General features: G+C 45.4%; 5 protein-coding genes across 6 annotated transcripts; 3 read left to right on the top strand and 2 right to left on the bottom strand.

Moving 5' to 3' along the window:
* Window positions 1-3,047: 3,047 nt before the first annotated feature.
* On the bottom strand, window positions 3,048-5,643 carry Mcm5 (Minichromosome maintenance 5). Its single transcript, XM_017181504.3, has 3 exons — window positions 5,352-5,643; window positions 3,359-5,291; window positions 3,048-3,301 (listed from the first exon to the last, which is right to left on the bottom strand). The coding sequence occupies exons 1-3, from the start codon at window positions 5,501-5,503 to the stop codon at window positions 3,185-3,187; spliced, it is 2,202 nt and encodes a 733-aa protein (XP_017036993.1). The 5' UTR covers window positions 5,504-5,643; the 3' UTR covers window positions 3,048-3,184.
* Window positions 5,644-5,823: 180 nt separating this feature from the next.
* Art1 (arginine methyltransferase 1) lies at window positions 5,824-7,584 on the top strand. Its single transcript, XM_017181431.3, has 4 exons — window positions 5,824-5,990; window positions 6,055-6,321; window positions 6,386-6,615; window positions 6,677-7,584. Exons 1-4 carry the CDS (start codon window positions 5,988-5,990, stop codon window positions 7,296-7,298), a joined length of 1,122 nt encoding a protein of 373 aa, XP_017036920.1. The 5' UTR covers window positions 5,824-5,987; the 3' UTR covers window positions 7,299-7,584.
* A 12-nt stretch (window positions 7,585-7,596) lies between these two features.
* On the bottom strand, window positions 7,597-9,480 carry Rbp1 (RNA-binding protein 1). Of its 2 annotated transcripts, none has more exons than XM_017181434.3 (3): window positions 9,342-9,479; window positions 8,895-9,260; window positions 7,597-7,888 (listed from the first exon to the last, which is right to left on the bottom strand). In XM_017181434.3, the coding sequence occupies exons 2-3, from the start codon at window positions 9,224-9,226 to the stop codon at window positions 7,798-7,800; spliced, it is 423 nt and encodes a 140-aa protein (XP_017036923.1). In that variant the 5' UTR covers window positions 9,227-9,260; window positions 9,342-9,479; the 3' UTR covers window positions 7,597-7,797. The 2 variants fall into 2 exon arrangements, with proteins under 2 accessions (XP_017036923.1, XP_017036921.1); XM_017181432.2 differs by lacking the exon at window positions 7,597-7,888 and adding an exon at window positions 7,923-8,559 and having other exon boundaries at window positions 9,342-9,480.
* Window positions 9,481-9,628: 148 nt separating this feature from the next.
* On the top strand, window positions 9,629-10,252 carry LOC108084923 (uncharacterized). Its single transcript, XM_017181319.2, has 2 exons — window positions 9,629-9,787; window positions 9,841-10,252. Exon 2 carries the CDS (start codon window positions 9,845-9,847, stop codon window positions 10,208-10,210), a length of 366 nt encoding a protein of 121 aa, XP_017036808.1. The 5' UTR covers window positions 9,629-9,787; window positions 9,841-9,844; the 3' UTR covers window positions 10,211-10,252.
* Window positions 10,253-10,341: 89 nt separating this feature from the next.
* Window positions 10,342-12,147, top strand: LOC108085055 (tether containing UBX domain for GLUT4). The gene is made up of 2 exons (XM_017181515.3): window positions 10,342-10,488; window positions 10,550-12,147. The coding sequence occupies exon 2, from the start codon at window positions 10,551-10,553 to the stop codon at window positions 12,003-12,005; it is 1,455 nt and encodes a 484-aa protein (XP_017037004.1). The 5' UTR covers window positions 10,342-10,488; window position 10,550; the 3' UTR covers window positions 12,006-12,147.
* The last annotated feature ends 929 nt before the right edge of the window (window positions 12,148-13,076 follow it).

Here is a 13,076-nt window from a genome sequence, read left to right as displayed (position 1 = left end):
AATTTTTTCCCTATTCATTTGCCAATCGTTCCTATGGCAGCTATAAGATATAGTCGTCCAATTTTCATAAAATTTTTACCAAAATTCTAAAATAATATAAAATGGCTATATCTCAAAAATTATGCAAAAATATTGAAAAACAGCAAAGTTATAATTTTTTTTCTAAAAATTTATCGAACATTTGTATGGGAGCTATATGATATAGTCGTCCGATCCGGCCCGTTCCGACATATATAGCAGTGAGAGTATATAGAAGACTTTATGCAAAGTTTCATTCAGATAGCTTTAAAACTGAGGGACTAGTTTGCGTAGAAACGGACAGACGGACGGACAGACGGACAGACGGACGGACAGACGGACAGACGGACATGGCTAGATCGACTCGGCTGTTGATGCTGATCAAGAATATATATACTTTATAGGGTCGGAAACGTCTCCTTCACTGCGTTGCAAACTTCTGACTGAAATTATAATACCCTGCAAGGGTATAAAAACTCCCTTTCATTTTTTGCATTTTGGTTTGAATTTATATTCAAAATTCTAATTTAAATTAATCCTGTTTGTGGCCTAACATACAAATTACAAACCTAAACTAAATAATAAAATGCTTAAAAGTAATAATTTTCTAAAGTGTTTTCATAAAAAATGTGTTTTTGCCAAATTTTTTAATCTCAATGTCTTTTTTAATTATTATTTTTATTAATTTGTTTTTGTTTTGTTTTTTAACAAACAAAATAACCTTATTTTTAATCCCTCATGCCCGATTCATTAAAATACATTTAAATACATTTTAAAATATTTATTTTTTTTATTATTTATTTTTTTATAAGGCTAAAGTTCCTTGCCCTTTGAGTTTATATTCGATGTTTTTTTTAAGCAAATTGGTCAACCTCATCAGCGAACGTGATGTTAATCTGCAAGCAAATAAAAGAACATTTTTTTAGAACTAGTACTGATTATTAACTTTGATATTAGCAATATTACCTGATCAACATTACAGCAGACTTCATTATCGCCGCACTCTACCATACGGTATTGTACTCTTCTATCGGCCATGCAGTATTGTCGAGCCACACATTGACTTTGCCCATCATCGCCGCAAAAGCGAATGGAATGTGCTCGTCCCATGCCCAGGAAGGCAGACAGGACGATCAGGACAGCGAAAATCCAGCTTGGTGACATTGTGCAAAGTGGAATCAAAATTGAGACTGAATCGAAGAGCGGCTGGGAGTGGTATTTATACCCAGCCTTATCAGCCGTATGTCATTATTACAGCTTTTCCCAGGAATGGGATCTTGTTCTGGGAAAGCTTAAAGAAAGAAAAGCACTTATGAGATGACTTCTTAATGCATTTACTAAGAGTTAACCTTGTTTTAAGCTCAGATTCGTTTAGACGTACAGCCAAGTGAAATAACTAATAAAAACAATTGCATATTACGGGGAAATTGAACTTTAATTTTTAATCTTCGAAGAAATCTTTATAGTTTTTTTTTTTTTTCATTAGTTAATATTAAATATCATTAATTCTTCAAAATTTCTTTGATTTCCTTATTATATTTTTTTCTGCTAAACTGTAAAAGGCAAAGAAACCGGGAAACCCTTGCAGTTTGAAATTTTATCTAGTTGGTCTAATTTGAAATCTATCATACGAAAGCAAATAAATAATAATAAATAGACAAAACATTGTTTGGTGTGGGCATATAAAAATTAAGATAACTAAGGGCAGGTGTGGTCACACGCCCTATCAATCAATCACAATATTTCTATAGACTTCCGGGGTATTATAGTTTTAATCAAAAATTTTCAAAATTTGTTAAGTGGTTTCTACGTAAATTTACTCAAAAATTGGCAAAAATTTGAAGTTCTTAAATTTGTAAATTTAGTATGCAGATTTATTAACCTGTTAAAACCGAGCAAGAACAGCTTTCCGAATAAAAATTATGTATTTTTGGCTTAGTTATTCTTTTTTAATATTTAATTTACCCAAAAATTAACATATCAAATTATGGATAAATATTTACATTTTAATATTCCTTTAACGGTTTTAAGGCTTCAGTCAGAGGCTAGTAACGCAGTGAAATGATAATTATAATGAAAAATAAAACTAAAAAAAATATATAACTCCCTTTCTTGTTAAGTGTGCATTTTGGTTTGAATATATTCAAAATTCTAATTTAAATTAATCCTGTTTATGGCTTAACATACGAATTACAAACCTAAAATGCCTTTTTTAATTATTATTTTTATTAATTTAACAGTAATGTTGGGGAAAACCCATTCACTTGTTTTTTAACAAACAAAATAACCTTATTTTTAATCCCCCATGCCCGAACTCATTAAAATACATTTAAATACATTTTAAAATATTTATTTTTCCATAAAATACAATTCAATAAATTGTAAAATATTTATTATTTATTTTTTTATAAGGCTAAAGTTCCTTGCCTTTTGAGTTTATATTCGATGTTTTTTTTAAGCAAATCGGTCAACCTCATCAGCGGACGTGTTGTTAATCTGCAAGCATATAAAAGAACATTTTTTTAGAACTAGTACTGATTATTACCTTTAATATTAGCAATATTACCTGATCAACATTACAACAGACTTCATTATCGCCGCACTCTACCATACGGGATTGTACTCTTCTATCGGCCATGCAGTATTGTCGAGCCACACACTGACTTTTCCCATCATCGCCGCAAAAGCGAATGGAATGTGCTCGTCCCATGCCCAGGAAGGCAGACAGGACGATCAGGACAGCGAAAATCCAGCTTGGTGACATTGTGCAAAGTGGAATCAAAATTGAGACTGAATCGAAGAGCGGCTGGGAGTGGTATTTATACCCAGCCTTATCAGTCTTAATGTCATGGGGTCAGTTAGCACCAAGAAGAGGCTATAAAATCAGGGTCGATGGGTCAGAAGCATTTCCAAGAAAAAGCTAGCGTTTTGTTATGATCTTCGTCTTGAGTTGAGTTTTCTCTTTCTACAACAACTTCCAGAAAGAAAGAAAAAGCTAATAAGATTTTCAATATTTAAGAGAAAGCCAGTACATTTTGTTTTTTTATTTGTCTCATGACCATAAGAATGTATTTTTATTCGCTTAATTAAGTAATGACAATATGAAAATGACAAAGAATTAATGAAACATTTAACGATGGGTAAATGATGATTTTAGAAACAGCGGCTAGCACATGCGATAAAGCATCTTGCGCTGCATCCTGTGCTGCAGTTCACCGCGTCGAATCATGGTGTGGATCACCTTCATAACCGTACGCTCCTCGTACTGCTGTCGCAAGAAGTCCTGAAAGATGAAAAGCATAGTTAACAGCGGCCAAAATAAAAGATTTTCTGACTTTACCTGAAGAATATTCTGCTCGGAGACCTGGGAGCCAATGGCAAAGCGACGCTTCAGCTGCTTCTCAATGCGGTTCAGCTTGTCCTGGTCTTCCTCCGTGGTGAATCCCTCGGCGCCAGCCAAGCTACCTGTTGTGGCAGCGTCCAAGGTCGACACTTGGAAGAGGCGAAGCGCCTCGTTCACGTGCTCGTCGGTGGCAAAGGGCTGCAGGCGTATCTTGGCCAGCGACTCGGAGATGCGGATGACGGCCTCCAGTTGCCGCACGGTGATCGGAATGCTCATGCGCTTGTCAGCGCTCTTCTCCTGTTGACCAGCACCGCTGCGCATGAGGACATAGCGGCTCTTCAGCTTCTCGCCGGCTGCCTCGCTCAGCCGCGGGCCGCAGTGGGTGCGGCAGTAGTGGATGTATTTCTTGAACGTGGACAGCGAGATCTCGCCCTCGGCCAGCTCCGTGGGCGCCGACTTGTTCGAGCTTAGATGCACGTTGATGATGTGCTTGGCCAGGACGATATCCCGCGTCTCATTGTGCACGTCCTTGACAATGAAGATCATGTCGAAACGGGACAGGATCGTGGGCATAAAATCAATGTTCTCCTCGCCCTTGGTCTCGTCCCATCGACCGAAGATGGAGTTGGCCGCCGCCAGGACCGAGCAGCGCGAGTTCAAGGTGGTCGTGATGCCGGCCTTGGCGATCGATATGGTCTGCTGTTCCATGGCCTCGTGGATGGCCACGCGATCGTCCTCGCGCATCTTGTCGAACTCATCGATGCAGACGACGCCGCCGTCGGCCAGCACCATGGCGCCGCCCTCCATCACAAAATTGCGCGTCTGGGGATCCTTCATTACGGAAGCCGTCAGACCGGCGGCGCTGGATCCCTTGCCCGAGGTGTACACGGCAATGGGCGCCACCTTTTCCACGAACTTGAGCAGCTGCGACTTGGCAGTGCCGGGATCGCCCAGCAGCAGCACGTTGATGTCGCCACGACGGCACAGTCCGTCGGGCAGTCGCTTCCGGGAGCCCCCGAAGAGCATGCATGTGATGGCCTTCTTGATGTCCCGCGATCCAAAGATGCTGGGCGCCAGCGACTGCGAGAGACGATCGTAGATATCATCGGAGGCGGCCAAGCGCCGGAAGTGCTCTTCCTCGTCGCTGGTTATGTTGCTGTAGCGGGAAATGGCGCCGGCGCCCTCAGAGTCCACGGAGATGCCCACCACGCGCATATATGGTGCGCGGACACCCACGACGGCCTTCTCACGTCCCTCCCGGCGCGAAGGTTTGCCCACCTTGCGGATGGAGTAGATGCCCTGGATGAGCACCCGGTTGCCGGGCACGACGCGCTCACAGAGCGAGCGATCGCAGAAGAGCTGCAGGTGACGGGGAATCTCGCCCTGCGGCACAAAGTCGGGCAGCTCCTGCAGCTTCAGAGTCTGGAAATCGACGCACTTGCACTTGTCCGGCATGATGAAGAAGGGATCGAGCGGGCACTTGGGCCTGCCCGCCTGCTCCGTGGTGCATTTGCGGGGCAGGGCGTAGCCCTCAAGGCCGGGGTTCACCTTCAGATTGGGAATGACTGTGCTGCACGACTGGCACATGATGGACATGCGCGTGGCCTTGGCACTGATCCCCGAGGCGGCCGTTATGATGCCGGCGATCTTGACCAGCTTGGAAACGCAGTCGGACTTCAGCTCGCGAATGTTGGTGGGATTGGCATTGGAGCTGAGCAGGATCTGGATGTCTTGCATCTGCTCTTCATGCTCTGGCCGCGGTGCTGTTATCTCGTCGGCCACTTCCCGAGCGGCCTCCTCGAAGATCTGCAAGTGCTCCGTCGGCTGCTTATTCAGCTTGTCCCCCAAGGTCTCATCGAAGCCCACCAGATCCTCCATCTCGATCTCCAGGAAGTAGCGGCCATTAAGGTAGTTTCTCTTCAGGGTGTCGCTGCAGGAGGAAGATCTTCCGTTACGGTTGAACCAGGGCGGGAAAAGGACGCTCACTCACCGGTATTTGTAATAGAAGTTCTCCTCGTTGAAGGTGCGGATGAACTCCTTGTACTTCTTCTTCACCGCCTGCAGATTGATCTGCGCATCCGGCTGATTGTCGTTGCCGAAATTGTCCGAGAAGAACACACCAGCATCGTCGAAGCCCTCCATTTCAGCCGGTTGATAGTAATAATAATTTAATCAAGATAAATTTGTGTATAAAGGTAACTTTTGCGTCGCTTTCTTCTGTTTGATGCTTCGGTGGTGTGCGATTCGTTGCCGCCAAAATTGCGGCAGTGTGGCTGTTTACAGAACGCGAAAGTAAACCAAAAAATACCAGAAAATGTTACTTGTGGAATTCAGTCACGGGAACGATATTTAAACAATTCTTTAAATTAAATCGCAGAAAATATTTTATACAAACTATATTATAATCGTCCCGAAAAAGTAGCCCAGCAATAATAGAATATATATCGAAGTTTTCAGTTTAAAATTATTTGCTTTTGCGCATAAAAATTCGACCCCCGGTCACAACACTGTCGGGGCCAGTGTTGAAAAGCTACTTTTTAAACTAGCGTGCTGTAGGAATATTCCATTTTTTTAGTCGCTACCTTTTTCGACGTGAAAAACCAAAGAGACGCCGGAAAAATCAGAAATGGTGAGTTTCACGCACGCTTTCCCCTGCCTCGAGGGCCCACACGCTGACCGAGCACTCTCCACAGGCCAGCACAGACATCCCGATGGAGGCAGCCGTGGAAACGGCTACCGGCCTCACGCCCAATTCAAACAATGTGCTGAAGAAGGTGCCCGCCAGCGCCGGACCCGGAACGGGCGAGGAGGCGTCCGCCGCCAATGAGATGACGTCCCGCGATTACTACTTCGACTCGTACGCCCACTTTGGCATCCACGAGGAGATGCTGAAGGACGAGGTGCGGACCGTCACATACCGCAACGCCATGTACCACAATAAGCATCTGTTCCAGGGCAAGGTGAGATTACTATTTGTGCGACACTGTTTGGCTGTCCTACGACTGGGGGATTTTCTCGTTGCAGACCGTCTTGGACGTGGGCTGCGGCACCGGTATCCTGTCCATGTTCGCCGCCAAGGCCGGCGCCGCCCAGGTCATTGCCGTTGACTGCTCCAATATCATTGAGTTCGCCCGCCAAGTGGTCATAGACAACAACTTGCAGGACGTCATAAAGGTGGTCAAGGGCAAGATCGAGGAGATAGAACTACCCAATGGTATTGAGGGCGTGGACATTATCATATCCGAGTGGATGGGGTAGGTTTTGGGGTCCCGCAGCACAAAATTGCGGGTCTAATGGCCTCGTTTAATCCCCCAGATACTGCCTCTTTTACGAGTCCATGTTGGACACAGTGCTGTACGCGCGCGACAAGTGGCTCAAGCCCAACGGTATGATGTTCCCGGACCGGGGCACACTATACATCACTGCCATCGAGGATAGGCAGTACAAGGACGAGAAGATCAACTGGTGGGACGATGTGTATGGCTTCGACATGAGCTGCATCCGCAAGGTGGCCGTGACCGAGCCGCTGGTCGATGTGGTGGATCCCAAGCAAGTGGTGTCCACGTCCTGCATGGTCAAGGAGGTGGACCTCTACACCGTGCAGAAGGCGGATCTCAACTTCTCGTCCAAGTTCAGCCTGATCATCAAGCGCAACGACTTCGTGCAGGCACTAGTCACCTACTTCAACATCGAGTTCACCAAGTGCCACAAGCGACTTGGGTTCAGCACGTCGCCCGACTCCACGTACACGCACTGGAAGCAGACGGTGTTCTACCTGGACGATCACATGACGGCCAAGAAGAACGAGGAGATAACCGGGACGTTCCAAATGAAGCCCAACGAGCGGAACAACCGCGACCTGGACTTTGTCATCGACATTAATTTCAAGGGGGAGCTGTCGGAGATCCAGGAATCGAACACATACCGCATGCGCTAGGGGCTCAGAGCCCTCTGCCTCCGGAAAGGATATAAACAATGACTAGACCTAAGGTTTATTCCAGTGCGAAAATGTGCAACGCCAACGAATCTGTGTTGCCGCGTCTTCTCTCTCCCCTAAGTTTAAAGTGTGTACCTTTGTTAGTATACCTAATATTTTTACAACTGTGCGCCTGTTTAAATTATTATTCGAACATACTTCTAAGGAAAGTTGTACAGTAGCACGTCAATTCTCATCATAAATAAACTGTGCCTCGCAGCACTTCCCCCTTTTTGCCGGAAAAGAATCGCCTTCTGCGCTCTGTTTGTGGGTGTTTATTTCGTAGTAAATCAAAAAAAAAATAAGATGAAATTTGAAGCATGCATCGAAAGGTTTCTATATTGTCATCTGAAGTCAAGTTACTTACATCGCAATCGGTGCGGCAGATGGCTTCGATTGCGAAATGGCTTAAGTGGTATCCTTTTGGGAATATGTTTGCATTTCCGTATTTTATGTAAATTTAATGACGGTCGCGGGAGTCCGATCGACTTCGGCGATCGCGCGAGAAGCTGCGGCTGCGGGGCGAACGGGAGCGACGTGGCGAGCGGGACCTGCAATTGATAGGGGGCCAAAAAACAAAGGGTATGATTTATTACTTGCAAATTAAAGACAAAAATAAAATAAGCGAGCTAAAAAATATCTACATTATAATATGTTTTGCTCTTCTATGCTTGCTCTTGGAGGCTCCAAAGAAATCATATTTCTTTTTAATAGAAATTGCAATTTAACCAAGTGAATTCTAATCTTAATAAAGCTTTGATTTCCATTCCTTAGTTGTAATAGCATTTTACTGTAATGGACAGGTTAACAGGACTTAAAAAGGACTTGTTGGACTTGTCCGTCCAACTCTAGAACTCTAATTTGTGAAAATGTCTTCCTAAACTGGTTTAATCAAGATTAGAATTAGAAGCCACTTTGAGAATCAGTTTAAATAAAATTAAGAATCGTTAGCAATTATGTCACGGATACGCAGGATAACTTCATTAGTAGAACTCTATCGGCGACTGCAATGCTTCTTCTACGATGATTATTAGATTTGGTTTCCTAATCTCTGTCAGGCTGAGGCTGAGGCTGTGCTGCCGCTGAACTTGATTAATTTAGAGTTGAGAGTCGAAGGAGGTGGCTGGCTGTGGGCTGTGAAGATGGTTGCTGTTGTAGATTGCTGATGTTGTAGAAGGAAGAAGTAGCAGTAGTGGAAGTAGTTCTAGCCGAAGGAGTTATCCTGAAAAAGTGTCGATAACTCGAGTTTAACAAACACCAAAGGCTCAAAATAAGGTATGTAGAGATAAAATATTTATATAAACGGAATGTACGTAAGTCCGAAGGTGGGTCAGGATCGGTTCGGATCCATCAATTGGATATTTGTAACGTGGCAGCCAAAGTCTGAAGGTCAGCATTTTGCGCTGGACAAAACAAGCGTGGGAAAACATGCTTTGCGGCAAGACAATTTCCCCTCACAGCTCGTCTTATGCAGGCCAACACCGACCTCATGACAACAGATAACAGAGAAAAAAAAAAACGGCGGGAAAAGTTTTTGGACTTTAAGGAATGATATACCTGTAGCGCCCGGATCCAGAGCGTCCGCCTCCTCCACCGCCACTGCTGCCACCTTCGCCGCGTCGGCGATCGCGAGAACGTCCCGATGACATCTCCACGCGGATCCTAGTACCGCAGCAGCGGGTTCCGTCCAGCGCTCTGGTCGCATCTTCGGCGTCCCGTCGATCCTCAAACTCGACGAATGCAAAGCCCGGCGGATTGCGCGCCACCCAGACGTTTCGCAGTGGTCCGTATTTGGCGAAGGCTCCCTCAATCTCGTACTTGGATGCCGAGGAGCCCAGGTTGCCCACATAAACCTTGCAGGCTAGATCCCACTCCCTATAGCGCGGCATGTTGTCGGTGACTTTTGCGGTGGAACGTAAGCGGCTAAAAAAAATAGGTAGCGTGTTACGGCGTGTGCAGCGCAGAAGAATGTCATCCCTTTTCTCGCCCTGGAAATCCACCTACCTGTTAAAATTTAACTATTTTTCCTTGCAATTTTTCACAAAACCGTATGGACAGATCGACCAGTGTGGCAGCAGGCTTATCAATCAAATATACCGTCCGGCACTGAACTTGTCATTCCTCTTGCCTTGGAAATATACCAAATAATAACTTTAAAGTTAATATAAGTGTTATAATTAATATTATTCTATGAGGATTTTATAGATAGCACTTTATTAAAAATTAATTAAATAAAAAAAAGAGTAAACAAATTAACGATAACGATAGCAGCAATTTTCGGTATTTTTGAGGTTTTGGTCACTCTGAACTTTATCTTGTTTTGGTTTTAGGTTTTTGTAAACATTACTCAAAACTTGCAATAAAGGCTAATTTACGAGCCTACTACAAAATAGAAGAACCTCTCAAGACTCTTAAACACTTGTATCATTTTACGGGCCTCCAATTTGCACGTAAGTATATCATAACACTACTTAAACAAGTGCTGACGTTACACATCATTCAGAATAATGTTCAGAAAGTCCAAGCCCAAAATTGAACCCCCACCACCCACGCCCAGTGTGGAGGAGATGTTTGAGGATCTGAAAACCTTTGAAATCAATCAAACGTCTATTTCCAACGCCACCGACGGTTTCGATTTGGAGCAGGCCCTTCTGACGGAATCCGCCGATTCTCTTACACTTCCAACGTGGTGGAAGGTTTTCGACGAGTATGAACGAAAAGTGAAGAAACTGGCGGCCTCCGAGGAGGATCTGGAGCACCACAGGATTCAACTGCAAGAGTGCCGTGACAAACTGGGGAAAAATGCCAACGCATTGAGGGAGGGCATCAAAAAGCAACAGGCGATGGCCAAAGAAGCTTTAAATGTTAACTAGGATACTAAGAAATATAATTTATGCAATGCAAACTGCCGAGTATATTAAGTTGTCCTTATATTTCTTAATTTTTTATTTATTTGCACCTCGTGAGTACATAGTAGTCCATCTCTGTCTGCCTATCGATAACAGCAGGTCAAACAGCAAGTCACGTCGCGCAATCGATGTAAACAAATAATCGAGCACTATAAACAACAACTCCCACAATACAATTACAATCCCATCCCGGCCGGCGTTATTGATAATCAAACGAAGCATTTCCTCACACGTCAATAAAGGTGAGTTTTTGGCCAGCCCAGTTGTCCCAGCTTCAGATACCGAGCATACGACTCCTTGCAGGATGGATAAGCGTGTCACAGTCCTGCTGCCCAACGCCCGGCGGCAGAATGTGAGCGTTACGGCGAACATGACGCTGCTGGAGATCCTGGAGACGGCCTGCGCCAAGCACGGCTACGACAGCGACGAGCACTGCCTGAAGTTCCATAACAAGGTGGTCAGTCTGACGCAGCAGTTCCGCTTCAGCGGCCTGCCCAACAACTGTGTCCTGGAGATGGAGCCCACGGAGAAGCGGCGCGTGCTGAGCAGCGTCGTCGTCTGTGTCCAACTGAGCGACGGATCCCGGGAGCAGGGCGACTTCTCTCCCAACGACACCGTGTGGCAGGTGGTCCAGAAGCTGTGCGAGACCCAGGTGCTGGGCTACGAGAGTCCCATCATTGTCTACATGCGCAGTGAGGTCATTGGCCAGGAGAAGATGCAGGAGACGACCCTCAAGTCACTGGGCATCCTGGAGGGACGCGCCATGATGCGCCTTATTGACAAGAAGCCGGAGGAGCTAAAGACGCAGGCCAATGTATACAAGCCGCCGGAGGTGAAGCCCAAGTCCAGGGCCGATGACGACGACCAGCCGAGCACCTCGCGCTCGGCCATGGCGGCTGGTGGCCACGGAGGCGGCGGTTTTTCCCTAACCAGCAACATGATCAAGAGCCTGAAGCGCACTGCACCCGATGAACAAGCCACCGCTGCGAACGACAAGGCTGAGCCCTCCGGAAAAGCCGAGACGGAAAAGGAGCCAGAGCCGCAGGCTGCTCCAAAATACGACTGGGGAAGTGGATCCGGCTACTCCCTTGCCCACCGACAGCAGCGGCAAAATCAGCTGGAAAGCAACGAGGGCGAGGACAATCCCGGCCGACCACCGCCGGTGGTTAATGTGATTGGGCCCCGCCAGGCGGTGCTCTTCTCCCTGGACGAGACCAAGAAACAAGCGGACGATCTGCCGGACTCATTTTTCGACCTGACCGTGAATGACCTTAAGATGGTGCTGCGCGACTTGAAGCGCACTTCTACCGGGGACGACGACGCCCCGTTGCTGACGGCCAAGCTAAGGGAGCTGGAGCGCCAGAAGACCATGCTGGCGAAGCTGAATCAGTACAAGGACTGCGTGCTGCGCATCCAGTTCCCCGATCGCTTCGTCCTCCAAGGCATCTTCAAGCCCCACGAACAGCTGGCCAAAGTGGAGGAGTTTGTGCGCCAGTTCTTGGCCCAGCCCGGCGAGCAATTCCACCTCTTCACCATCCCACCGAAAAAGGTGCTGCCGTCCAGTGAGACGCTCCTCGAGCTGAACTTCGTGCCCAATGCCATTGTCCACTTCGGTTTTCTCAAGGACGGCCTCAACGCGATAAACAATCGCTTCGTACAGGAGCAATACATGGGGCAGCTGACCTCGGAGGAGGGGGCGCACTACGCGGTGCAGAAGTACCGCCTGACCCGGGCGGCATCCCCGGAGGCCAATAGGTAATAGGGAGATAAGTGGCTTTAAGCGAACAGTTGCGTGATATTTAATATGAATCCGGTTTATTTCTATAAATTTGTACAACTTTGTGATAACTTTGCCCATAAAATTATCAAATTAAATGGTTAGCTGGAGGACTTGCAAATAATATCCTAATTAGGTTTTAATCAAAACATTCTTTAGGTATCTCCCCAAGACCTGTGCCCCCTGAATCTACTAAAGTCATACAGTTTCTCCCCCAGTTTCTCCTCTTTTTGTGCGGTAATTTTGGTAAAAGAGGCTTTAAACCAGGCCTCTGCCTGATCGTCCTTCTGGTCGGCAAGGCGAAATTCGGCCAAGGCGTAGCAGTCTAGAGCAGAGAGCGCTGTTCTGAGAGATTGGTTGTATATTCTTATTATTTATTATTATTATTTTTTAACTTACTCCGGCTTGGAGTTCCCTGGCAAAGTACCAGATCTGTTCGTTGTTGGGAGGCCTTTTCTAAACCATTAGCGGTGGGCAGGAACAATCGTATCCGATGGGCTTTCTCAATGTTAATATTAATTGCTCTAAGACATGAGTGAAAAATGAAATAATAATATTAATTGCTAGTTAAAAATAAACTTGGATTAAAGGTGCCAAGAAATTAACCTTCTAGACAGCGGCCTAAATGGGACTTTGAACATTCTAGAGTTGAGGGTTTAAAGTTTGCCTCAAAGACGATTTCATGACAGAGCCTTTAACTCCATATTCTTTAATTAAAATTTAATTTCTAGGAAACTGAGAAAATTAATTGATTTTAGGGATTAGGAAGAAGAGGCTTAGTCACCCTTACTTTTCCACCAAGAGCAACTTATTTTTCAGCTTTTCCGAGTAACCATTTAGGTTCTTGAGGAGCTTATCCCTTACTCCTAGGTGTTCCGATAAATGTTTTGTGGAGTCGGCGATGGACTTTTGAGATATTTGGAAATATGCATTTCACTTGAGGAAAACATAGGCAAAAGATAAATATTTTTCTTGGTAGCTGAGAATATTTAAAATAATATGTTATGGTTTAGTTTAATTCGTTTGGCTTAGTAAAGGTATTTTTTGTTATTT

The sequence above is a fragment of the Drosophila kikkawai genome, chromosome 3R (genome assembly GCF_030179895.1).
Source record: "Drosophila kikkawai strain 14028-0561.14 chromosome 3R, DkikHiC1v2, whole genome shotgun sequence".
Lineage (NCBI taxonomy): Eukaryota > Metazoa > Arthropoda > Insecta > Diptera > Drosophilidae > Drosophila > Drosophila kikkawai.
Note: the sequence above shows the minus strand (reverse complement) of the source record. Positions and strands in the feature narration are given on the sequence as shown.